The sequence below is a fragment of the Plectropomus leopardus genome, chromosome 6, assembly GCF_008729295.1.
Source record: "Plectropomus leopardus isolate mb chromosome 6, YSFRI_Pleo_2.0, whole genome shotgun sequence".
Taxonomy (NCBI): domain Eukaryota; kingdom Metazoa; phylum Chordata; class Actinopteri; order Perciformes; family Serranidae; genus Plectropomus; species Plectropomus leopardus.
In genome coordinates, this window is record NC_056468.1 from 27,578,908 (window position 1) to 27,605,983 (window position 27,076).

At 40.5% G+C, this 27,076-nt stretch overlaps 1 protein-coding gene across 6 annotated transcripts in view; it reads right to left on the bottom strand.

The window, feature by feature from the left end:
- Nucleotides 1-4,846: 4,846 nt before the first annotated feature.
- The window catches only part of slc20a2 (solute carrier family 20 member 2), a 65,593-nt gene continuing 43,363 nt past the window's right edge, over nt 4,847-27,076 (bottom strand). For 5 of the 6 annotated variants that reach the window (XM_042488875.1, XM_042488877.1, XM_042488879.1 and 2 more), the window contains 6 exons: nt 26,785-26,904; nt 23,726-23,959; nt 21,277-21,913; nt 20,859-21,044; nt 16,102-16,186; nt 4,847-11,357 (listed from right to left, as the gene is read on the bottom strand). In XM_042488875.1, coding sequence (XP_042344809.1) covers nt 11,193-11,357; nt 16,102-16,186; nt 20,859-21,044; nt 21,277-21,913; nt 23,726-23,959; nt 26,785-26,904 — 1,427 coding nt within the window. In that variant the 3' untranslated portion in view covers nt 4,847-11,192. Of the gene's footprint in view, nt 11,358-15,373; nt 15,459-16,101; nt 16,187-20,858; nt 21,045-21,276; nt 21,914-23,725; nt 23,960-26,784; nt 26,905-27,076 lie in introns of all 6 variants that reach the window. The other variant, XM_042488876.1, reaches the window with a different exon arrangement.

The following is a 27,076-nucleotide window of genomic DNA, read 5'->3' on the forward strand; positions in this document are numbered from 1 at the left end:
CTAACCCAATCCTGCTCTCTGGTTTGTGTTTTTACTTTTCTTTTTCTTTCTCAGTTGCTAACTTCTTGGTGAGCATGTACAGCATATGGTAAAAAAATAAACACCTATCTTACAGGTCAAATTCAATTTCAATTAGTCTTGTCATCTCCTGATGCATGTCCTCATGAAAAAAGTGATGTCTGTCCAGGTTTCAAATTAAACCTGGTATTTAAACCTTTGAACCTTGAGCAAATTGCTTTACATTGTTATTTGAAAACATAGGTAAAAGGCAATAAGCAACTTGGCGAGAAATTTTCCACAAATTGCAAGATATATTTACAAAAACATTATATAAAATACAGGTCAAAATTACAGAAAACTATATAATTATCACAATTAAACAATTTTTCAAAAACATCATTTTCAAGTATCAAGTTTTTTTTTGGTTTCTGTTTTTTAAGGTAATTTTTTGCAACTTTTTAACGTTTCTTCCCAAGACTCAGTCATGGCCTTCGTCCGTTGTTTTTGAAAGAAATCCAGCCGTTTTGCTTAGGTTTCAAAGGGTTAATACAGTTTGTTTTGAACAGTGATTCTCACATTATGGCCCGTGGGACAAATCTGGCCTGCAATAGGGTTCAAGGTGGCTGACCATTTCCTAATTCACAATGAAAATAAGTCATTACACATTGGGAATTTTTTTGTACTTGAATAAGGTGCCAGAATGCATAGTAGAAGCATCAAAATAGAGTTTGTTTATGAAAAATAAAGTGTCAGTGCAGGATTCCCCCCAGAGAGGTCCAGACTTAGTCCTGTATAACCTCAAACCTTAGAAACACGTACACCTGACGTGCTGGGTTGCCTTGACTGGATTTGCCTCTCTGCCAAACTAAGTGAGGACAGCAAAAGTTTGATGGTTGAAAACAGGCGATTCAATGAAAAATGGAGCTTGTATTTTGCCTTTATTTTTTTAGTATTTATTAATGTTTGTCTATAAACTGGCTCCTAACCTCCAGTCATTTTGCAAAATTGGCCGACAGGCAAAGCAAATCCAGTATCCATGATTTAGAGCAATCATCTTAACGAGCAGCTGCAACTGGTAAGGCGGACTTTCTTGCATTGGCGTTTTCCTCCAAGAGATTGCCTTCACTTTTTGCCTCAGTTTGTTGGGTCCTTATAAAAAAAGGAAAAACCCTTAAGACACTACTATTTTTTCAAACTGTCTTATAAAATGCTATAACATGTTTTTATGCTATTTCTGTACAACATACTATTCTTTGACTTTTTGATTTAATATGCTATAACCTTTTTTGATATTCTGGATAACATTCTATATCATGTCTTTTTTTATGCAATTTTGACTTGTTCAATACTATTTTTTTTTTGCTAATTTGGACAACATACAATATTATAACTTTTATGCTATTTTGAACAACATACCATACCATGACTTTTTGTTATTTTGGAAGATACACTATACTATAACTCTTTGTGCAAATTGGATGACATACTATACTATGACCTTTTTATAATATTTTGGACGACGTACAACAGGCCTACTATGACTTCTTCCGGGTATTTAGGATGACATACAATGATTTCTTGATGTTATTTCAGATGACATAAGCTACTGTTCTATGACTTTTTTATGTTATTTTTGATAACATACTATACTATAACTTTATTTGTATTTTGGAGGACATTCTGTATTATGATTTTTGTTATTTTAGACTTTTTTTTATGCTATTTTGGACGACATAGTATTCTATGACTCTAGGCAGCGGTGTTGTATTGCACATCATCACAGCTGTGACTCGGTTGTAGCACCTGTAGGTACAACAGCACCACTTCCAGTGTCCTATTGCTCAGGTCCAACAAGCGTCATCTATCAGTTAACATTAACATGCGACAACAAATGAATATTTGTTTAGTCATCTAGCGATTTTTTTGGCTCCTCTAACACAAATAGTTCCGCAACCGCAAGTTGACAACTATGTAAGTGACTGCTATTGCCTAGCAACACAAAACTTTTTGCTGTAGACTAGCTTGCTATATTGTGTTAGTCAGGTCTACATGTTATGTGCAGGGCAGCTGCTTAGTATCATGTATAATTATCTGTGTGTTTCCAGTTAAATAAGAGTCTGTTAACTGTAGCACACTGTTGTATATTGTGTGTTTCTCGAAGAATCCTTACCGGCTCATAACTGCAGTCTCCGCCGCCTCCAGCTGCTTCACCCAGCTGAGGAAACTCTGGCTCCGGTCGCCAGTGAAGCGAGAGTCCCTGCTGGGCGAGCGACAGTCAAACATCCCCCTGCCGCCTTTAAAAGGCTCCTTGTCTCCGCGCCAAACGTTTGTAACATAGTTGTAAACAGTCTTGAAACGCCATGTGTGGGTTAGCCAGCTAGCTAAACTGAGGCAGCTAAGCTAAAAACAACAGCTAGGCTAACGGCTCCGCACGTGCACAGAAAAGCGCTCATGGCGGCGTGTTGACGAACACCGCTGTCACCACGGTAACAGAAAGTCCCGCGTTCACCTAACTGGATAACTAATAAAACAATAAACGGGACGGAAGACAGTGTGACAGCTCCAAGATAACAGCAGTCTGTTACACTACAGTCTATAGTAACTACAGACTGTTAATTTAGGCCTAATCAACAATTTGGAACAGCTGTGAAGCGGAGTGATACACGAAGAGTAAAAAGTCCCTGTGCTGTTCATACCATGCATGACTTTTTAAAAAAATATTATTTTGGATGACATAGCCACTATACCACCACTTTTTTAATACTATTTTTGATGACATGGTCTACCGTGGCTTTTTTGTGGCTATTTTGGACAGCATGCATTACTATTTTTTTATTTTTATTTTTTTTAATATAGCCAATAAAGGCACATCTCAGAAATTTGATTTTCAGTGTTTGTGTCAAAATGCATCTGACATCTGGCTGGATGACTTAATAAATATGCTCTCAGCAACACACCATTTCTTCGTGCATGAGAAAAAACATTCTTAAATGGTTGTGAATGTCACTCAAAAACAGGAGGGTTGATATAATTTGGGTCATGCTACAAATTACACTGAATGTTTAAAGTTAAAGTCATTATAAACCTCACGCTGAGTTTAAGTGGACTTTCTGTTTTCAATTTGGATGAACACAAGGAGCACAAATAAAGACATAAAGAAGAGGAATACCTTTCACAAAGCCTGAACAACATCTCTGAAACACTGCAACCCCCTCCCTGTGGCTGCAGGGAGTTTATGGTTTCCACTTCTTGTTGTTGGTTACTGATTTAACCAACATGTAATGGAAACCATTATCCCATTGAATGTAAATGGTGTCACTCGCTGTGTGCCAGCATCAAACTAGCATTTTTCGGGGTCACTGTAGAAACTTCTTCAATCAAACCCAGCACAGACAGCCACAGTGCTGGGAACTTTTAAGTGCAATGTGTGCCAAGTCACTGAATTATCATCTGAGCTCAAACCCCTAAATAACAGCAGCCTGAAAAGGTCTGGCACATTCATTCAGTCTTTAAAGAGGTCGGTTGCTGTAGGAAACCAAATGCATGCAAAGTGGGGGGAAATGAGCAGAGACACAGCCACAACACTACATGTTTTAGGGCACAGCAGTGTTTAACAGATATATAGTGTAGCTACAAAACTAATTTACATTAGATGTACACAGGTTATAAAGACAGTAAGAATAGAATATTTCAAGAATTGGAATTAAAACACAAAACAGAGATATTGTCATTTTAAGTGGAAAAAGACCTTAATTTATCATTATGAGGTCAATGTTGATTGCACAATGTAATTGCTACAGAATGACACTATCTGTGTATTATTTAGTTCCCTTACAAGCCTCACATTCACTATGCAATTCTGTATTTCACCAGGTACGAGCTCCTCGGAAATGAAGGCTTGATTTACGGCACAAAGAAAGCGTGTCAACCATTATGCAAGTGAAAGAGGATGGTGCTTTTGCTTTCCCTGGTAGCTAAAGAGTATAAATGTAAGCTCTTTGCAGTTACTAACCACTGTAGTGGAAATGGCAGATGGTGGAAGAACGAAGCAACAGTGTAAACTGTGGTAGTTGCTCTAAGATGCTGCTATGGGCTATTAAAGCTCTGAGTGTTGTCTGCAGTACCCTTGAGTCCTTGTTAAAACAGAACAATTTCATGTATTATGAAGATTAGGATAGGATATAAATATATATAGCCATTAAGTATTGTCAAGAGAAAGTGGGGTTGCATCATATCAGTCAAACCCACAAATAAGCTGTTAAAATAGCCTAATAATTTGGAGCCGTTGCATTTCATCTCCTCTCTCCTCCCCTTTCACATTGTCCTATCCAACAAAGGTGAAAAGAATCTCTTAGATTAAAATAAACAAAAAGTATGAGTTGTTCGTAGCAAATTAGTCAACATGCAAATCATTTAACATCTTATTTTTTGACATCCCATGTACTTGATAAGACATGAGATCAAACAATATATATATTGATAAAAAGCTAAATTCATCATCTTCCTGCATGTGTAGGCTACAGTGTGCATGTTTCCATGGATGCAATAAAGTAAAACAAAACAGTTTATTACTTGCATCATATCTGCATCATATATCATATCTCAAACATCTTTCCAAAAATAAGACACAACTCAGTGGATTTTAGGTATTCTTTGTAATTTTAATTCCCATAATTTAGTTTAAATGCAGACATTTTTCTCACTAAAATCTTAAATAAAACATTACAGTACGATATATGCAAATCAGAAGAGCTTTAAGATTTTTGTAGAAGCAGGCTACAGTTTCTTTTGATTTTTTTATTCGTTTATTTATTATTTTATATTTTTTTAACTTTTGAAGGACCGGACAGTTAAATAGCAGTTAAACAGTAAAAAGACAACACAGAGCTGTAAAGCCTGCAGGCCAGCCAAGGAGCACATTCTATTACAAAACAGACCAGAAAACTAGAGACAGCACGCCACATCCAGATGAAGGTCTGAACTGATGCCCCTCCACCCCTGAGAGGTGGTGCTAGTTCCGTACAAACAGGAGAGGGCGCTTTTGCACCAGGGCAGGTGGAGCTACACGACCACAGAGTGACAGCGATGTAGTTGCACCTTCACAAGAAACAGCTTGTATTGCACATTCAGGGAGAAAGAAATGGCACCATCTGTTTCCTTACATTTTTCTCTGCAAAGAAGTCACAATACAGTTAGAATGCGATAGAAGCTCAGTCACTCCCTCAGTGGCAATCACACCATTGGTCGATGGATACTGATCAGCTGAAACTGACTGGTCTAAAATGCTGTCCCTCTCTACAGGGAGGGAAAGTCTCAGACTACGGCATCTAGTGGCTGCTTTAACACTGACCAATGTTTTTTAAAAAGATTATTGTGAATTCACCTGCATACTTATTGGATTTATTTACTTTAAGAATAAATTAGTCAAGTATGAATTAATATTCACTTTTAGATATAATTCACAATTTAATTATTAATTTAAAGGCCCTGAAAACATATTTTTTCCCGGTTAGCTTTTTACTGAGCAATTGTGTCAAACATAAGCACAATATTTTCTGCAGAAGTTAGGACAAATCTCATTATTTTACAGACAAAATGTGTGTTTTTTGTGTTTCTCCACACTGGTGTGAAGGTGGCAGCACTCTGTTGGGATAAAAAAAGTGATGTCTCATGTCACATATCTCTGTGCATTAATTAGAGTTTTGCAACATTTGAATCATGTCTCACTAAAAAAAAAGTTGAGTTTTCAAGTGTTATCATTAAATTATAAATACCTACAGCAATCCAAACTTAAAATTTAAAAAGTTGTTCTTTCAGTTATTAATATCTAACATTACACAGAAATACACGTTTTCAGGGGCTTTAATATGTAAATAGCAACGCCACTTTGATATTTGCCATGTATGATTAGTTACTTTCAATAAAATTTGCCATGTGAGAGTTTTAGCCATCACTATCAGGTCAGTTTAACGCCGTCACCAGAGGACCATCTTCACTTTCCGTCCCTGTCTTGAGCAGTGCATCCCTTTTGGCCTATCAGGACTGAGAATGCATGGGAAAACAAAAAAAAAAAAGAGTGTGAGTTACAAGAGGGGCGGCCTGCAGAGCACAGTGTCACTGTACAAACCAGATGTCTGAAGCGCTGGCTGACTTCAGTCCAAGCACAAATAAGCTTCATAATCCAACTTGAGAAATGGGGATTTAGTGTCATTTTTTTGCTCACTCTATCTAAACACGAGGGCAACAAACATTATCACCTGCAGCCAGACAATAGTTGAAATATGATTGTTTTTTGTCCATATTCTGAGTTAAATATCACAAGTTCAATAATTATTCTAAACATTACTATTTTATTTTGTTAGTATTCAACAAGGTTTTGGCTAGGACTCTTGGTAGCTGTATTTTCCTTTTCCAATGAGGTTGTGGTTTCGTTTGTGTGTTTGTCAGCATTTTCATGGAAAAACAAAAGGCCTGATTTTCATGAAACTTGGTGGAAAGGTGCAGCATAAGCCAAGGAACGCCACACTAAATTTTGGAGTTGATCCAAATCATGGGACGGTTATGCTAATTTTTATTATTTTTTTAAACTTTTGTTTATAATGCAAAATAGACTCATTTGAAATGATTGCCATGAATCTTAATTCAAATAGTTTTGGGAATATATCCAAAGATAAATAGCTGTTGTGCTTGCTGTTTTGCATTGATCTGCTCTCTCTGAGTTCCCCTCTACTTGTTACATGCTAACAAAATAATTGCTGTATCTTGGATAAAATGAGAAAGTTCTCAAATATTACAAGAAAATGAATTTGAAAGCTTTTTTAGCTTTTTCGGTTCAGTTAGTTTGTTGCTCTACCATAAAACATGCATTTTATATATTAGCGGTTACATTTGCTCACTTCAAAGACAATGGGGACTTATTTGATCTTCTATAGACTGTGGATGTTTTTAGGAAACAAGGCCAGACCTCTTGTCTGTCATGAGATTTCTTTTTAAAATGTGCTTCCTCCAGTTCCAGAGTACAAAGGGAATTTGAACACACCAGCTCTGTGCAGCCCCCCGTGTAACAACCACCCCGTGGAAGAATGAAAGGGTATGAGCTTCAAGAGTGGTTACCTGCCAAAACAAGGAAACAAAAGTCCTCATAGTCCAGTTATCAGTTACTGAGTTTAAGATTTAAAGTTTCTCCACTACAGAGATTTTTGCTTCTAGATTTCGCCATCAGCGAGCGGTCGTCCTGGTTTTAGCAAGATGCCGTCTTGCTCTCACAGCTCATGATCAAAAGCAGTAGGGAAACAAAATTACAAAGTGTTTTTCATCTAAAATTCAAAAATAAAAATGGTAATTTAAAAATCTGATCTATTGGCAACCGACACGTCAATCTACATGTTAGAAGAACACACCGGGCTTAGAGGAAGTGTGGCACATGGCACCAGCGAGGCGAGACGCTTGTGTAATAAGTTTCTTAGTATCACAGAGCTCTTAGAACAACTCGTCCCTGTTTTCCAGTTTCCCATCGACACCGCAGTGTGTCCTCCAAAGTGTCTGGAAGCTCACCCAGGTTAAAACTCAGATATGGTAGAAAAATATATAGTCTTGATGAAATTTCTCTAGTCATTCTCTTCATTACTGAATTGCACCCATACATGTAGTGTTAACGCACTGTAGTAGCAGTGTAAAGTGACAGGGATCATGATTAGCACTACTGCTACGACAAAAAACAAGTCATCGCGCGCACACTTGCTCTCGCTCTCTTTCTCTCTCTCTAGACACTTCAGGTTTTTTTTTTTTTACTTGCACTTAAAAATTCATGGTTAATAGTTTTGTCTTTCATTGGCATCATTAGGCAACAGTTTTTTTCTCTACAATATGGTTACGATGTAAACACCACTTATTATTTTACTGTATCTGCACAAAGTAAAACACAATGTTACAAGGCAAGTGGCTACTTAAGCATAGATTTGTTCATGAGAAAACAAAAAATGAAATTAGGAAACACACCACAAGAACAAAAAAAAGAGAACTTGCAACACCTGGCATCGAGTTTGTTCAAATAAAAAAAGCTTTGTTCATCTACAGGTCAGGCGACCCTGTTAAAAAGCTGGTGATGATCAGTACTATTCCCCCCGAAACCATCTTATTCGAACATATTCCAAAGACAAATGTCTTGAGATATTTTTCTGACATGAGTGACCTCAAAACCCCCAACTGGGCTTTGAATTGCCCTTAACTCGACCCTATGATATCTATCTAACCTTTAGCACTTATTGAAACACAGGTGATCAATAGACTAAATGCTTCTATGCTTCAAACAACAACCAGCCGTTTTTTTTTTTTTGAGGAGCTACACGTGTGGCTGGGGTTGACTCCCCCGTCTTTCCACCTCTGCATAACTGGCTGAGTTATAATACGTGTTTTGATATGACACAAAATCGCCGTCTGGCGCGACAAGGCTGACCAGGGGTGTGAGACCGATGTTCAGGACTACAGAAACAGATCCACCCTGGACTGAGACTTGTGATCTGACCGGCGAAACATGGCGGGAGATCTGAAATGACCCTAACATGGACAGTGTAGAGGTCCGTCATTGGCAGGGAGCCTTTGATATGAGGAAATGACTCCGGTAGCTGAGCTAATTATATGAAAACAAAGGCATACGGATGAAGAAATGTGAACGTTTTATGGGACCTTATGAGTGTGTTTTTGTCTGTTTAGTGTTTTCGCTTCTGCTGCACCTAAATCTCATACTTGAAATCTATGAAACTTCCCATCTGAAATAGGACTGGGCAAGATATTCTTTCGATATCGTGATATGAGACCAGATACCATCTTAGGTGTTGGATATTGTAGAATCATTAGTGTTGTCTTTTCCTGGGGTTTAAAGCTGCTTTACAGTAAAGTGATATCATTTTCTGAACTTTTTCTAGTGGTACTAGTATTTGCTTTTATTACTGTCATTATAATCACATTTCTCAGTCCCTCCGGGATGTCGCAACAATTTAAACAAATTCTGATACCTGAATTCGGCCTGATCTAGCAATTTTGTCCAATCAACCCAACTTAAGTGCAAATTTAAAACAGGAAAAATCCACAGATGATGAATGACGGATGTCATACACTGGTTTGTGTACTACTGTTTCGAAGCCTCAAGCATTTTGGTTGTCGCCATATTGTTGTTTTGGAAGCTGAGGTGACCATATTTGGGCAAAAGGCTGGCACTGTGGAGGAGAAGGGGGCTGACTGAAAGCCGAGGTCGCCATCAACAGACAGCCTGTCAGTCAAGCAGCTCGGCCCTTACATGTGCATAACTGGGCCTTAAAAAAAAAAACAAAAACGTACGGTGAGTTACAAAAATATCCCCCCGTCCAGCCTCAAGTGGCCATTAGATGAATTACAGTTGTTGGCACTTCAGCACTGGCTTCATTTTTAAGCCTCTGAGGTTGTCGCTTGGTAAAAATCTCATTTCTTTGTGTTTGAGACTACTGCTGAGGAAACGGTTTGGTGTCGGATATTAGCCGCTGCGTTAGCTCGTACTAATTGGAGCAGAGACATCGGGAGAGCATCTCATGGAGACGGTCCTTCAGCGAAACGAAAAACTCTGAATGCTCATAATATAAGGCTCCGAACCGCAACAATTTTATGCAATTTTCACTTGCCCCCGCAAATTAATTGCAAAAAAACCCAACAACTATAAATATCGCAAGGTGCATCACAAATTCTTAGAAAGCTGTCATGAAGGTCGCAACAATCCCCAAAACAGCCTGCTAAATCCTGGAGGGACTGATTACAGATGACTATTTATAAAGAACTTTGTAAATACTTTGTGTTTTTGGCACCAATAGTTATTTTAATATTTCAATTTCCTACAATATTGTTCAAAAAAATGATTGAAGTATTTGGTTAAAAATATACTATTTGATTTTGGCCCAGCCCTAAATATTATCACAAGAAGGAAACCTTAAATATAAGGACTTTATGCCAAAACTGTTGGATTTACTGAAATAAGATATGAAACATATTCAGTTTCCTCTGTTGAGAACGGGTTCATTGGCCAATCAATATACTTCTGCCAACCTCCCAAAAACAGCAGCTTGTCAAGTGTGCGCGTTCATTGAGTGTGAGTGTGTGTGTGTGTGTGTGTGTGTGTCCCCTCTGGGATGAAACACTGTATAATATGACATCATGAAGAGGTGAAGAGCCCCCCACCCCTTAATCATGTTGAAAACAAACCATGATCCCAAATCCCACCCCCCAAACTCTTTAAGGACATTATTTACAGTACAAATTACAGTATATTACATCATTAAAAAATATGAGATCCATCTCTAAAAACATACAGGAGCTCTTGACATAAATCAACTCTTTAGCAAATCAGGTTTCTGTGGTATCATGTGGAAAATAAAAAAAGAGTGACAGTCCCACCACCCCTCTCTGAGGCGTCCTTTCAGTTTGGCCCTCGTTGTACCTGGCTAGCATGGTAAAAGTGACATGATGGATGGGTTGGTTTACCACACGCACATCTTTTCTTCTTTTTTTTTTTTTAACTTTTAAGCAAGCCGCAATACAACAAATCACACTCAATCCAATACAACTATATGTACAGTTTTTTTCTGGCATTTTGGAACAATAATATTGAGCACTTGACTGTTGATGCTGCCTGGGTGTGCAGGCAGAACGATGGCGTTTTACTGCAGTTTAGGTGTGCAGAATTAACCGTTTGATTTTTAGTCGTGTGCTGTCTTTTTATATTTTAAACTCATGATTATTTTTTAATGTAGAGACAGAAAATGGTGCCACTGTTTCTCAAACGAACTTGTTAAAGAGTTACTGGAAATCTCCCTATTATTGTCATATGTACAGCAGATTGATGGTATGGTGAACACGCTGGTTACACACTTTCTTATGCACCCCAAAAAAGAGAATAAATAAAAACCGATCAGAAACTCAAATGAGTCAAAAAAGATCTCTGGACTACGGAGCCAGGCAGCATATGAACCAACCCTCCTCACATCCACAGTACAATCCATCCGTAACCTCTGCAGCTTCCTCTCTTCTCCGTCACTCTTTCCCTCTCTTCTTTTCCTCTCTCCTCTATCTGCCCTCCTGACACTCGAGCTAGGACTTTTACTCAAGTTTCCCTCTCTCTCTCTCTATCTTTCTCCTCCTCCTCTGTTCTCCCTCCCAGCCGTGCGCCCTCAGACAAAGGGCAGGATGCCGTAGACGAACAGGGCCATGATGGCGGCGCTGAACAGGCCGGCCACGGGCACGGTGACGAACCACGCCAGGAAGATGTTCCTGAAGAGGCGCCAGTCCACTGCTTTCTGGGAGCGGATCCAACCCACGGCCACAACGGAGCCCACCTAGAGGTCGCAGCCAGGGGCGGAGAAAGAGAAACATCAGCAGCAGAACAGAACCAAATGTTTAAAGTCAGTAAAGTCAGAAAGACTGAAGAGCTGCAGGTGGTTCAGGCTTTTCTTCTTATGCTGAACATTTTAGGTAACGTCAGCTTGTTTACACAGGCGTCTGCATACTTGCCCACTTCTTAAATATATAATTTATGTTCAGCCGTTATTTGTCTATTGAGCTCAAATGTACTTGACAGCCAATGAGTGAGTCCAATTTTCTGGCTTTGCAGTTGAGAGTATTGAACACATTTAAAGGGAAATTTGTTTGTTTGTTTGTTTTAACCTGGACCATAGTTTCCAGCGTTCATGTGTCTAATTGACTAATAGGATCCTGTTTGATTAGATCGAGGTGTGTGTGGTGAATATATAAATATATATATGTATACATATGTGCGTGTATGTGTATGTGTGTGTGTGTGTGTGTGTGTGTGTGTGTGTGTGTGTAAAAAAGGAGTAGGATTTGATAAGTACTCACTTCCTCCCACTCCTTTTTGGACATGAAATACTTATGTTTGTTTACTGAATATGTCGGATGGGTATTCTGATGTTATTATTTTATACGCCATGTTTGAAATAAAGACCTGACGACCTAACGAACATTTTTACACTGGTCCAGTATTGAGTGAGAGCGCTGCAGCCCACAGCTACAAAACTCAAGGCATGTGTGCACTGTTATATATGTCCACTAAAAGTCCTTATTTTGCCACTGACAGGCTCAGATTATTATTATTATTATTATTCTAAGTGTCTGTCAACATTACAGAAAAGATCCCTAATGACACTGACATTGTTGATAAAGAGTAAGATCCTTTTTGCTTGACAAAAACAGCCCCAAAATCAATATAAACAGTAATTTGAATGTGTAAAGAGCCAACACATTTTCACATCAAACTGGGCGCATTAAGGGTTTATTTCAGCTAAACGGGAGTTGGTGATTGCTGAAAGTGTGAAAAGACAAACCAAGATGGTTTTTATCAAATTTTGAATGTGTTTTTACAATGATAAAATTATCGTTAACTACGTAGAGTCTGTTGGGTTTGACCATGGTGATTTCAGGGCTGATTCAAAGCACATCTATCTCTGCAGGGATCTTTCCATAATGATGTCAGACACTTAGACTCCAAACAGCAGATCTGTGAGTATCAGTGGCAAAAATAAGCACACTAATTTGACATTGTCACTGTGTGTCTGTTTCGATTTCTTTCAATACTGGGCCTGTTTCACAAAATGTTTTTTTTCATTTATCAATTGACACAAAAACATGGGTTAAATGGGCTCAGGTTTAAAAACACCAAATGTACCCTTCAAATACAAGTACAGAATGAATATAATCAAATGTACTTTCAGTATTTTATGATATTATAGATTATTATGTCTAAAAATTTCATACATTTTCTGGTACTCATATCATATCTTATAAGATGATCACAGACCTTTTGTTCACAGGTAAGTGAACAAAGGGTGAATATCTGAACAGAAAAGCCTGAAAACAACCTTTTGTCCTTCAAGACCAGTTAGGTCTGTGTTAGTAAGAGCAAGCCGTAGAAACAGTTACTCCTCCCTAAATTTAATCCTTGGGTGTGGACATCCGAAATCAGCAATTCTGGTTTATCAAAAATCAGATGCTTTCCTCTTTATTGGGCTTTAAATTGGAAAAATAAGTATTTTGAGGGGGGGTTCAGCTATTTTTTTTTATCTGCTAATGTCAGATGTCCACAAATGAACAGTTCTCTCATCTTTAATCACGTAATTAAATCAGAATCGTACCAAATGAGAATCAGTTTTGGAGGAGACACATTTCAGACACCGTGGCATGTGCAGTGACTGGTTTCACCTCTGTTTGCGGGTGTGAGTTAAAAGTGTGCCTGCTCTTATACGGCCAGAGAAACACGAGACGCTTTCTGTCACACTCTCGACTAAATGTGGAAGGTCAGCGGAGACCAGTGGTGTTTGTGGTCGATAAGTCAGTCTTTCTCAAAGTTACACCACAAAAATATCTTTACGGCAGGAAGGTCAGGTTGGAGGCAAACTGTCTACTTTCTTCATTTGGATGATTCTTTTAAACGCAGTCATTCAAAAAGCCTGTGAGGAACTTAATCTAAACTTTCGTGGTTAAGATGTTTGTTTACGGCCAATTGTAGTATTCTAGGCATGCAGCAGCAAAGCCTGAACTCAGTGTGACCTCCATGTTTGTGCTGCTGACTGCAGAGCCTCTGAAACAATGAGTCACTGCACATAATCTCACCAGAGCTGAGCATCATTTCAGTTTGATCTGCGCATAAGTAAGGAAGTTAAAAAACCATGAAAGAAAACGGTAACTCTGGACTAAGATGAAACCGAATGGATGCCCATCACTGTTCAAACACTCTCACATTCTCTGGCAGATGTTTACAGATGTTGTTGGATGCTTTCTGAAAACTTTAGTGTAACTTTTAACAATCCTTAAATTAAATAATGAAATAAATTCATCCAACAACATCTGTGCATCTCCACTAAATCAAATTACCACAACAATACACCTCTAAACATCAGTAGATTTAGCATTTGTGGCATAGCAGGAGATTATCCGAGGTTTTAGGGAAGGTGTGGAGGTGACAATTGAAAATAAGGTACAGGTGATGATGAAGATGATGATGATGTTTAGACAAATTGATCACCAGTAATTAAATACCAGTTTTGAGTCTGTTGCAGTTTCCCTTAAGCATTTCTCAAAATCAAAAACACTTTTTTTTGTCATGTTACTTTTATGTTTTCAAAGATGCAGCTATTATGCAGTAAAAATCTCATCCTTTGTTTTAACACTTCCTTTACATATGAAAATCGATAGTCCGTTTCAACTGTTGTAAATATTACGGGGCCCCACAATGAAGACATCTGCTGACACTAATAGATTTTCTATTGCTATATACATGTATATGTATATGCATTTCACTCTGCACACTGTTTTTTTTTCCTCTCGTCCGTCGATCTGATCAGCTCTGACCGGATCAAATGATCAATTATCCACGCCGTGATTCAAACTGCTACTGAGGGCTGAAAGTAACTCATGATGAGTTCTGCCTTTGCAGTGCTAATAGACCCCATGAATGTGTAAGCTTTCAGAAAAGGTGGACACGCACGGAAAAAAAGAAACTCACTGTATGGACAGAGGGCTCCCTCCGTCTCTGTATCCAACATTGAACATAAATGAGCCTATACACACAATTTTCCACTTTCCAATTCCCAATTTGAAGGTAACGTGCTCATTTAAAGCTCTAAAGCACTTTCATGTTTTTAGTTAAATATGAGGCTACAGTCAGCAGCCAGTTAGCTTAGCATAAAGCTTACCACCACCTCCAAAAACCACTAAATAACGTGATATATCTCATTTGTTTAATCTGTATAAAAGCTGAAGAATAGAAACTGCTTTTACGGAGGTTATATGCCACACAATTTCTTGGCAGGGAGCAGTAACTTCCTTGAGTCTCCACTGGTTGCCTGGCAACTGCTGAGAGCCAATAAAGAGTCCAGCATATCCTGTTAAGGGGCAAGGATGTTTTTGCAAATGACTTTTTGAATGGATAAAAAAAAAACCAAGAGAGCTCAGGTTTGCCCTTAATGAAAATTCTGTTCCATCAAAATATGAAAGTGGCTAAATAAAAATGCCATACTTTAAATCCAATTAATAGAGGAATGTGAACAAGTTGACTAAATTCTGGCTACATGAAAAACGAGGCAAAAAAGGGTCAATCGTCTCTCGGCTTACAAAGTACAGTTAAACAGCTATACATTTTTGATATACTGCTCTTTATCTAATAAGCTTGCATCAAACTAATTTTTTTTATACAAAAGTCCCTTGAGGACAAACTTTGCTGCTGGAGGAAAACTGCAAGAAAGGTCAAAACAGCAACTTCAGGAGTTGTGATTGGCTTTGGCGATTGACAGCTACAGGTGAAGCCATGAAGTGGCTTCACTACCAGTGACACCAATACCTTGCAGTGGGTGGAGCTTATTGGGATGCCCACATTTGATGCAACAAGCACTGTTAGCGCACTCATTACTTCAATGCAAAATCCGCTGTAAAGACAGATGAGTGGAGAGACAGAGAAAGATGGAGAGGTAAAAAAAAGTGGAAAAACAAGTGTGGCAGGTGGGGGAGTTGGGGGAGGAGGCTGGTGGTGGTGGGGGGGGGCGGGGGGAGTCTGCTTGCAGCCAAGCACAGGAGGGTGGACGACCCACACACCAAACCATGCCAGTGCTGAGAGGACAAAATGGAAGAGATGGAGGAAATGAAACAGAGGATGAGACACCATGTAGTTGTGGAGGGGGGTTGGGGCTGGGGGGGGCCGCGTGTGCTTCCAGCCCGGTTCTGATGTTCTCAGAAAGAAACGGGGGAGGGGGGGCTGCACACAGCTGCCTGGGGCTGTCTGTTGGGCTGAAGTTTTTTTGATTGTCTTTTAATGCAGTGAATAAATCTGAACTTTGCTCTCTCTGATGTGATTCATTTTTATCAGGGCATCGCACAAAAAGAGATTGACACAGATCGTCTGTCATAAACATGGTCATTAAAGAGATTATCTGATTGCAATACTGTTTGATTTGGACTAAAGTTGTGTGTGTATTTCCAACCCAGCACCCTGGGAGGCAGTGTGAGCTCCCCTCTCCCCTGAAAATGCCTGTGGGGAGTTGAGAGGCCAGCTGGAGGGCCGCTCAGTCATACCTTGCAGTGCGTGGTACTGACAGGGATTCCGATATTGGAAGCAAACACGACTGTGAGTGCAGAAGCCAGTTCAATAGTGAATCCACTGTGGAGGAGGGAGGGGAGAGGAGGGGGGAACAAAGAGACATCCTTCATTGTAATGTCTGGGATGTGCTGCTGATGGCACGCTCCACATTAGGAGTAATACCACAGCAGGACATTCAACAGCTGACACACAGAAAGGAAACAAAATATCTGGTAATCACACTCTTATCTCTCTCAAACATCACACATATAATAAAGACAGCATTTTTTTTCAGGTCATATGAATGGTTACATGTGGTACACATTTGTTTATTTCTGCCTTAGGGGACACTTGTTTCCAGAACATTATTCACACTTTGAAAGAGAAAATCAATTTTTAAATATCTAGCCCCAGAGGATAGCCCCACCACCCCAACACATGGAGCCATACCCAGACATGCACTTGGGATTGAAATCAATACCCCTTTTCTACCAAAATTTGCATGTGCTGCTGATAAACCTGCTAAAAAAATAGGCTATAGACTGCTTTCCCATTGGCAGTAGAGCAGACCTGCGTACACAACTCTGCAGCAGATGAGCGTGTGTGTGTGTGTGTGTGTGTGTGCGTGTATGGGTTGTTTTGGTGAGTCTGTTTCCCGTCACAGATGGGCTGGACAGAGGTCTGTGAAAACTTAACGGTGGTTGCCTCTTTTTATACATTATTTACTTTTTCAGTCTTTCTATCAAACTCGGTGCAGACTAATTTTGGATTGATGTTTCACCACTGCTTAGGTGGAGGTGTTTAGTGGCAGCACGTCATCGCATCTTGGTGGTTAAGGGCTAAAATTTGCGTGTTCACCCAGGTGTTGTTTCCATTGATGCTGATCAGAACTAAAGGTGATAAATACCCAGGACAACCGCAGAGTCTATTCACCCGGGTCTGAATGCCGATTGCACACTTTACCATAGCAAGCAGGCTTCTTCAATTGAAATTACTAACTAAATAATAAAAAAAAGCAAAAAAAAACAAAACAAACTCTCAGCAACACAGAGGTAAGATCCTGGGGACAGCCACTGTTCAAACCTAATCAGTCATGAACAGCAAGAGCCAATGACTTTCACAGCAGTACTCCAGTCAAATCAGCAGTACATGATTTGACTGGAGCCAATTTTGAACATCACTTGAAACCATCTGTAAGAGGGCGATCGTCCTCGCTGCATGTGCAAAAATAATTAAGACTGGTGTGTGATGTCCTGGTGGGTTAGGGGGTTCAAGATGCTGAGCAAGTTATTTGCAACAGAGTTGATTCAAGTCTGGTCGGGGACCTTTGTTGCATGTCATTCCCCATCTCTCTCTCTGCTAATTTCCTGTCATCTCTGAGCTGAATGCTGTCTAGCAAATGCAAACTAGAATATATGCCTCTGCAAACCAGTCAAGATGCACATAGTTTACATAAATGCCCATCCAGACTTACATGTAACCATAACAGTAGACACTTCAAATATAGACTTTGCTGCAAAGACGCTACGTATTCATCTAATCCCTTCTGTTCCTGTGTAAAGGCCAGAGAGTAGTTTTTGCATTAAATTATGATATTAAAGTTGACCTTTGACCTTTTGAGTTTAAAATGTAAGCACTTCATTTTATCCAACTAGATATTTGTGTGAAATTTTGTCATGATAAGCATATAAATTCTTGAGTTATGACCCAAAAAACGTTACATGAGTTCACAGTGACCTTTGACCTTTTCACCACCAAAATGTCATCAGTTCATCATTGAGTCTACTCTGATGTTTGTGCCAAATTTGAAAAATTTCCCTAAAGGTGTTCTTGAGATATCACATTCACAAGAATAGGACAGACTGATGGCCGGACTGACAACCCGAGAACGTAATGCCTCCGGCCACGTCTATCGCTGGCGCATAAAAAAAAGACAGAGGTGCCATTAAGGACGTAACCCCCCATTAAAGCACTCATGTCTAACTTGTGTGTGTCTGTAACGGTGATCACACACACCGATATGAGCTCAAACTTTCCTACTCTGACGAGTCAAAATGTCCTCTACAAAAATTCATCAGGAGTGGCATGTCTTTCTGAATACAGGACAGATAAGCAGACACAACTCACTCCACCTATAAAAGCATAAACATTTTTGTTGCAGGCCAATTATAAAAGTGTGTCACACAGACATGGCGAGGCCGGCTAGTTCTGCAGCAGTCCGTCTCTGTGGTGGTTAAACAGGAGAGCTGGCCAGAATCATAAAAGTCCATAATTTAAGTTTAAGGACAGTTTCTACTGCTGTGATACAATGAAGTGTTCAGGTGTCCTCTGTGCCTGCTGGAATATATTCTCCGCCACAGTGTTTTGACACAAAACTACACCTACACACAGACACACTTTCCTGTCCTTGCCCCAAACAAACTCCTTTGTCAGACTGATGCATGGAAACAGACACTGGAGGAAAGACTGCCTTTAGAAAAGTGAACCAGAGCAAATTTGTCTTTGAGTCCTGGCAAAGGACTAAGCTGGTGATGAAAAGAGGCTGATTAAGAAAGAAAGAAAGGAGGCACACAGCAAGAGAGAGGGGCCAAAAGAAGGAGAAATGAAGAAAGACTGAGAAATAATGAGAGTGAGAACAATCTTTGGGGAAGAGGGGGAGAGATTTAGAGGTGAGACGGCGATAAAAAACAAGACATAAAAATGCAGCGAGGAGACGAAAATGGGAAGGAATGAAGAAAAAGGAAGGAGTGAGTAAAAGAAGAGGGTTAACCACAAAAATAGAGATTTACAGGAGAGCAATATAAAAAAAGGAGGAGGACAGAGGGGAAAAAGAAAAGAGCAAGAGAAGGAGTCAGGCTGGCGTCCCTCCCCGCAGTTGGAGAAGAGAGGCCAGGGTTCCCACTGTGGCTTTGCCCCTCCCTCACCCTTCCTGCTCTACTTCTCCTCATCCAGTATGCCAAACAACTTCCTGTTACCCTGTGTGATATTCCTGCCAGGCAACAGAACAGAGCACACACACACACTCACACACACAAAAAACTGGCTGGAACAATTAGACCTTAATATGCATGCACGCACACATACAGTACATTCACCACATAACGACCTGCAGGCATAAAGCCCAGCTTTCTCCAGCTGACACGATACACACAAACATCCTTGAGGTATGCACGCAGCCACAATCTTCAGTTAATGTGTGGGAAGACGACGGGACAGCGAGAGAAAGACAGAGAGAGAGAGAGAGAGAGAGAGAGAGAGATCGATCTCAAGGACAGAGGAGCAGCGGTAGTTAAGGATGCGTGATGTCCGCTGCTTAGGTTGTGGGACGATGTGTGCCCGAGAGCTTTATGTGCTGTGGTCCAAAAGACTATTTATTTATTCATAGTTATTATGTAATAAGTCAAAGGGCAGTGGAGATGTAGAGAGTCCATCATTGCTACTTCATTCTCTATGCAAAGGGCTATTACAGAGAAAATTAATGCAGCAGATTTCTCCTCAAAGCAGTAACGAATTGGTTCTAGAAAAGTATAAGTTCAAGTACGAATGTGTGAATACAGAGATTTGTCATTAGATTAGTCATTAAAGGTCCAGTGTGCAGGATTTAGGCTGATATGTTGGCAGAAATGGAATATAATGAGTATGTTTTCTTTAGTGTATAGTCACCTCAAAAAATAAGAATCATGTTTTTGTTACCTAAGAATGAGTTGTTTATATCTGCATAGGGAGCAGGTTATCCTCCATGAAGATCACCATGATGCACCACAATGTTTCTACAGTAGCCCAGAACGGACAAACCAAACACTGGCTCTAGATACAGCCATTTGTGTTTTCACATTGGCCAAGCCCTCTCCTGAAAGCAGTCGCAGAAAAAACACACATTTTTTAACGTGAAACTGATGTATTCAGTGATTTCAATGGTTACATTCCCCAGGTCTGTTAGTTTTGAAGAGAACCTCTGCGGATAATTCAGCTCCCGGTAAAAACCTCCTGAGCAATGACCACTGCAGGTTTTCTAACCGGGAGAGGTTTCAGCTGGTTGCAATCTGCAATCCAAACCTCTAGACGCCACTAAATTTCCCTAAATCTTACACACTGTTCCTTTAAATAGATTATACATCTCTGGGAAAAATGTTTTAAAAAGGGCAGAAAATATCACAAGTAAAATGTATGTAAATATACAAAGTCTGCCATCTTGATGAGAAACAAAAACGTAATTCACACATATGCCTTTACAGATGCAACCGCCATAGAAACTTCAAGAACAACACTGCAGTTGGAGGCTGCCTGTGTTGTTAGAATGTCTTTTGCCTGCAGGTCGGCTCTGTTTGGGAAGTAGAAAGTTGTTAATCAGTGCATGCCCGAATCAAACACCCTTGATTAGTCAGACAAGTCTGCTGTACCTGTAGACAGAAAGCACCTGAGGCAACAGAGCAGGAGCTCCAAACGAGACTGTGCTGCCTTAGTTTTATGCCAGTAAAGTGTGAAATCATGAATGTCAGCTGAATAACATGTTCAATAACATTTAACAGCCTTGTTTAAGATATTGTGTGTGCACATCAACACTTACCTACGTTGTTGAACCGGGAGGACTTGTGTTTGTCAGCATGCCGAGGCTTTTTGGAACAAGATGGAGACTTCACCTCTGCCATAAAAATCTTTCTCTCTCATCCAAATGTTTCTTTTTCACTCATTTCCACAAACACAGACAGACAAACACCCTTGCTTCCACTCTCCCACATGGGGGCTTTCTCACCTTGAGGGGGTGATGGGAGTCAGGTCTTTCCCCATGGTCTGGATGACACGGCGGCCCCACACCCACAGGCCGGCGCAGATGCCTAAACCACCGTAAAACAGCAGCCAGATGGGAGTGGCAGCGTCCTGCATTACACCACCCTGATCGTAAATCATCCACAGCGCTACCAGGGGCCCGATGGCATTACTGCAGGGTGAGAAAATAGATTATAACCTCAGGCAGCTCTTCAAGTATTGATGCTAGACTGGAAATCAAGGTTAAAGTGATGCGGCAGAGTAAAGCTGGTACTTGTTTTTAATCTAAAAGGACAAAACGCCTCAGGAATAACTAATCATATGATCAGACACCAGGGAAATGTAATATGACGCATGCATCTATATGGGATGTTGTATGTCCTGTGAGCAGCAGGAGGCAGCACCTGACATCGTTGCCTCCGTGGGCGAAGGAGCCGAAGCAGGCGGTGAGAATCTGCAGGAAGTGGAAAAGCAGGAACACCTCAGGCTTATCCTTCTCCTCGTGGTCCTCCTCGACCAAGTCATCCAGAGGCATCGGCGCTGGAGCCCCTTCTTCTTCCACCCCCTCCAGCTCTGTGGCCAGCTTCATCTCCACTCCACCCTCCTCTGCCTCGATCTCAGCCTCCGCCACGGCATTACAGTACGATGAGTAGCTGTCGTAGCGTACCCTCTTCTTGGAGTAGGACACGCTGTTGCTCCTGCCGCCTCCCTCTCCTACCAGTTTTTCACTGTCATCGCGTGACTCTGTGCGAATGAGCGGCTGGACGGGCATGCCACATATAGCGGCTGTGTAGCAGGTGTAGCTGTTGTTGCGCCGCAGCAGGCGGTAATTGTTGTCTGGCGGTCCAGCGTTGGAGCCGGAGCGATCGTTGTCATCCATGCGGCCCAGGTGGATTTTGTGAAGAAGGTCTTTGTATAGGCCTGAGTCTTTGTGCACTGTGTGGTACACCTGGCCATCGCTGCGCATGTGGCCATCAAAGCTGAAGCTGCCATTAGAGACGGGTGACTTGAGGCAGCCGTTGGTCATCGAGTGGGTCCGGCCTGAAAGAGAGGAGATGAAGAGGTGGCTGTAGATGCATAATGTCTATTTGTTAAGAAAACTATAGAGAACCCGGATTCCTCAATTTGGCACTTTAAAGCTTAACCAGTATTTTTAAACCTGGACCCCAATTTGAAGGAGATGCGATTGAGGCTCACTCAGCAACCAGAAATCAGAGGCTGCTCTGCACACATCTTCTCAGAGACATGGTTAACCTCTAAAATCCTGGATCAAGCTATTGCACTGGATGGGCGGACCTTGTTCGGATCCAACAGGAAACAAAACTCTGATGCAAATTCAAAAAATGCACTACAGGAAGTGTATGATGCCAACATGCCCAAGCAACCGGATGTAACTTTACTCGTGATTTTAATCAACTTATCCTTCAACTCCAGAGATGTAGCACGATCAAGGACAGATTTTAATTAAAATTTACTGTGTTCCTTGGATTTTCTTACATTTTTGTGCCTAGGTGACTAATGGGAAAAACTATTTTTTAAAATTGGTCGAGTATTGAGGCTGGGGCTCCAGCTGGCAGAGATGAAACAGGCTGCAATGTAATGTAATGCATTTGTGCATCATCAATTTACTTCCACTAAAAGTGCTTGTTTTTGCCACTGACAGGCTCAGATTATTATACCAAGTATCTGAAAATATTATGGAAAGGATCACTAGAGAGATACACCTTTTTGTTTAAAAGTGACATTATTTTTATTGAACCAGAGACATTTTAGCATGCAGAGGGCCAGCATGTTTTTACATCTAACTGGGTAAATTAAGGGTTTAATATAAACAAACCACAGCTGTTGATTGTTTGAACAACAGAAAGACAAACCGATCTGTTTTTTTTTAGTTTTATTTTTTTTCTGCTGACTTTGATTTAATTGAGTTTTATAATAATACGATCATTGTGTATTTAAATGGAGTTTGGCTGGTTTGGTGGTCATGATTTCAAGGTTGTTACAAAAAGGATCTTACTCTCATCTTGTTAGGGATCCTTTCCTTTCCCTAATGTTGTCAGACATTTGAAATAATAACTGAGCCAGGGGCAAAAACAAGCACTTTAAGCGGATGCAAACTGACAAAGCACAATTGCCCTGAGTGGTTACACTGTAGCCCTTACGATCAATACAAATACAATTTTAAAAACTGTTTCCATTTGTCACTTAGACACAAAAACATGGGAGAATAGGGTTTAGGAAGAAAAATACCCCTGAAGGCCAAGAGGGATTCATGCCATACTAAAAAAAGTGAGACTTAATCTGTTTTAGATAGATAGATAGATAGATATACTTTATTGATCTCAAAACTGAGAAATTGGGGAAATTTTACCTAATAATGGATGAAAATTATTGGATTTGGTGTAAAAAAAATGTTATCATAATGTTATGTAATATATATTATCCTGTAAGGTCACTAGACTATCCAATAAAGAAACAAGAAACACCTTCATCAAGGTGGCTATAGATATTTTAGAAATAAAGCATGCTATAATGGAGAAGAGTTATGCAACTTGTTTTGCAGGTAGTCATTGCAAACAGGTTGCAGCGACTCATGTTCATACAAGCCATTTCGATCAGCATTACTTTAATAGTTACGCTACGACCTTTTGTTTGTCACTTCCTGCTATCAAGACCTGTCAAAAGTCACACTGATAATGCAGCAGCAGAGATGAAGTTACTCACCTTGTGCACAAAGACTAAACAATAAACACAGTTTCCATTCATTGTTTTCTGCATCTAAAAACACATAGTGATCTACTGATATCCCAAATCAATGGTGTCACTTTAAAAATAATAAGAATGCAGTTGTACCATACACCCTGCCGTTTGGCAGGACATTGCCTCCGTTTGCCAGGTTGGTGAGCTCTCCACTGGAGTCGCGGGTACTCCGTTCACTGCTGCCCCCCGTGAGCGGCAGCACAGCCTCATCAGTGCCCTTGGCCCCCGGTAGCTCCTTAAAGACGGGGCTCTCCTCCTCTTCTTCAGGTATCTTGTCCAGACTCTCATCAGAGATCCGGGACAGAGCCTGCTCCTTCTTTAGACGACCTGGAAGAAATCAAGTGATTGAGAGTTTAGGTAAGACAGCAGCCTGTACTGTACTAATTCCATACTAATAAAGAGGAATATATTACAAGTGTATTACATGTCAGGATTATATTCTAATATGTCTGAGTGAAAATTTACAGTATGATAGTGAAACATGCAAAATTCGAATGGTGGGAGAAAAAAATTAGGTTTTACTGAAAAGTTTCTGGATGATTTCCAATCAGGCCAAGCCGATAAAATCTGTTTCACAAGTAAATCACTCATTTGGCACAAAGATCACTTCTTTTTTTTCCAGTTTCATGGATGTTTTTGGTGTAACTGTTTTCTCTGCACTAATATATACAATAATCAGAGTCAGAAAAAGGCTAGTTTCAGGCCAGAAAGAGAGAAAACTATGCAGCAACATTCCACAAACACAACGAAAGCCATCAGCTGATCCAAACTAATCCCAGTGCTGACAGACCTGATGCCCCCAACTCCTTGAAACACCGACCACCACAAAAAAAACACATAAACTCAGCCATTGACGGACGCAGCGATATCCAGATCAGGACCAATAATATCATCTAAAATCCTCACAGGTATTTAGAGGTCACGATACGCTGAGCAACAGGTCAAGGGTGCAGGGACGGAGGCAAAGTTCGAGAAAGAAGTCTATTTTAAGCCTCAGATATTGTTGATTCTATTACAGCACTTCATTTTAGTTTAATTAATTTAAGGTCTATAAATTAAAAATAAACCAACTGTTTAATATTATTCTTAATTCTTATTTTCATATCAGGATTTATCATCTCTATCACTTTAGAAATATTACAGGCATGTCAAAGGTGGGGTTTAAAAGGAGTTATATGCAACGTTCAGAACATTAATAAAGCAGCAAATAACTTTGTGCTATTAAAAGTTGTAGTGGAGTAATGGCGTCCTGAGCAGAGAATTAAGTCATGCTCCCTCTGTGTGTGTTGAAATCCGAGCTTCTCTCTTCTTTTTGGTACCAGTCCGGCCGCATGTGCATGACAGTGCATTTGAGTCCCGTGAGGGAATCACACTGGCTAACTAATTGCTGCTGTTCTGCACTGCGTTCAAACAACAGTTACTGCTGAAAAAGTCATCCCGACCCACAGTGGAGGATTGGTGTTGTCACGGAAGCATAACACGCACCGTCTGGTTCTCTCCCATCTTAGTTCTGTCAGGACTGTTGCCATGAGCCCTTTTTACAGAGATCACACAAAGGGGCCACTACCAAGTCCCTTCTTTATGCTGCTTTTGCATTTTTACACAAAACCAAACAATGGTGGTGCCATGCTGCTCCAGTAGGTGATTTTAGACAGCATGCCAGCATTGCTGAAGCAAAAGAGGTGTGACAGATGTGATATTTAACACAACAGTGTCTGTCTCTAGTGTGACATATAACATACACATTGGCAGCACCTTATAAACAATAACAATGGCATAACAATGCAATAACAATCATTGACATTGTTTTGTAGCACTGATCTCATCCTACACCCATTTGTGGACATTTATAGCCAATTTCCTCTTCTCGGAGTTAGTTGCAAACTGCATCCAGTGGCATTTTAAATCATCCAGCAGTGGGTCACACCTGAACTGGCTTTGATTCCATCCTACCGGCGGTCCCTTTTCTATAGACCTCAATACAATTCTGTTACTACCTCTGTTGCTGGCTTAAACAGCAACTCTGTCCCCCCTTTCTGTAACCATACCTTTTATACAGAACGGTGAGATGCCATAATGACACGATACTCCCAACTGAACAGGGAGTGTAAAAGGATCTATTGAAAGCACTATTGTTTGCACTGTTAGTACCGTTAACTTTATACTCAACTTTATACTCTGTCTTTATACGCTGCCTTCATTTTGATCTCAGCTGCAAACCTCTAAATTTTCCTGACCAAGGGATATAAAGTAGGGCCACCAATGGGCCCTTCACCACTTCATGCCCTCCTACTTTCAGTCCCCTTGCTCAGACCACACCTGTCTTTGAATTCGGCCTTCACTTTGTACTCAAAAATACACCTGTGAAGTTTCCTGACTGCATCTTCGATGCTTGCAAAGTTATTGCGTCGACAAAATCTGTCCACAGACACCAAGATGGACATATAAACACCTGGGAAAATACTTTTAATGGCCTCCGTGGTAGTCCCTGCTACAATAGTTGTTGCCGGGGTCACATTTTACCAAGATGACACACACACAGACTCACGAGGCGAAAGCAATACCAGTTGTTGCAAAGTTGTCGCAGCTGGTAATCACAGACACGCTCTGAATGTTTTACACAGCTATGGCTTGTTGCAATAAACACAAGTTCTTATTTATCCTGCATGACATGAAGTTAAATTTAACAGACAGGCTGCCTTGCTTATGTCCACCACTGTCTCAGTTATTCCACCAACTGCTCTTTCCACTGTTTTGTTTTATGTTTCGTGTGTTTTAAAGTGTCGTCTGCTTTGCTGCAGGCTAAATTTCCCATTAGGGAAACAATTCCTACCCTTTATTTGAAAGCTTTCTACACTGCAGGCTATGATCTTAACCCTCTGCATCTGGCCATGTAGCTAAAATAAATCTAAGTGTTTAAGTAAAGCAACTAGAGCACCACACAGGGTTCAGAGGGTTTCTTTGGTGGCTCTAGTGGCTCTGGCAGAGGCCAACGAGGAAACACATCCGCTGGCATCCCTTGTTGGGTGTCAGAGCACAGAGTGTACAAACGGAGGCTGAGGCTCTGTTGTTAGGCTCGGGTCAGAGTGCTGAGCTTTCACATGGTGTGAGAAAGACTGGACGCACACACAAACACACACACAGATACCTACTTGCTATTTTCCTCCTCATCCAGGGACAGACGAATATCCAGACCAGAGCTGCACAGATCAGCGACTCTGCTAAAGTGATGAGGAAGATGGCCCACACCGGTAGCATCTCTAACCCAAGCACTGCAATTAATAAACACACACACACACGTGGGCATAAGAAAATAACATCTTGCAAGTAGTTTCTAATCTACTTATACTCTTGTCACACCTTTGATAGGAATTTTGAGCAGGCAAACGACACTGGCATCATCAGCCATTAATACGGAGATGATAATTTGATCGTACGTCCGTG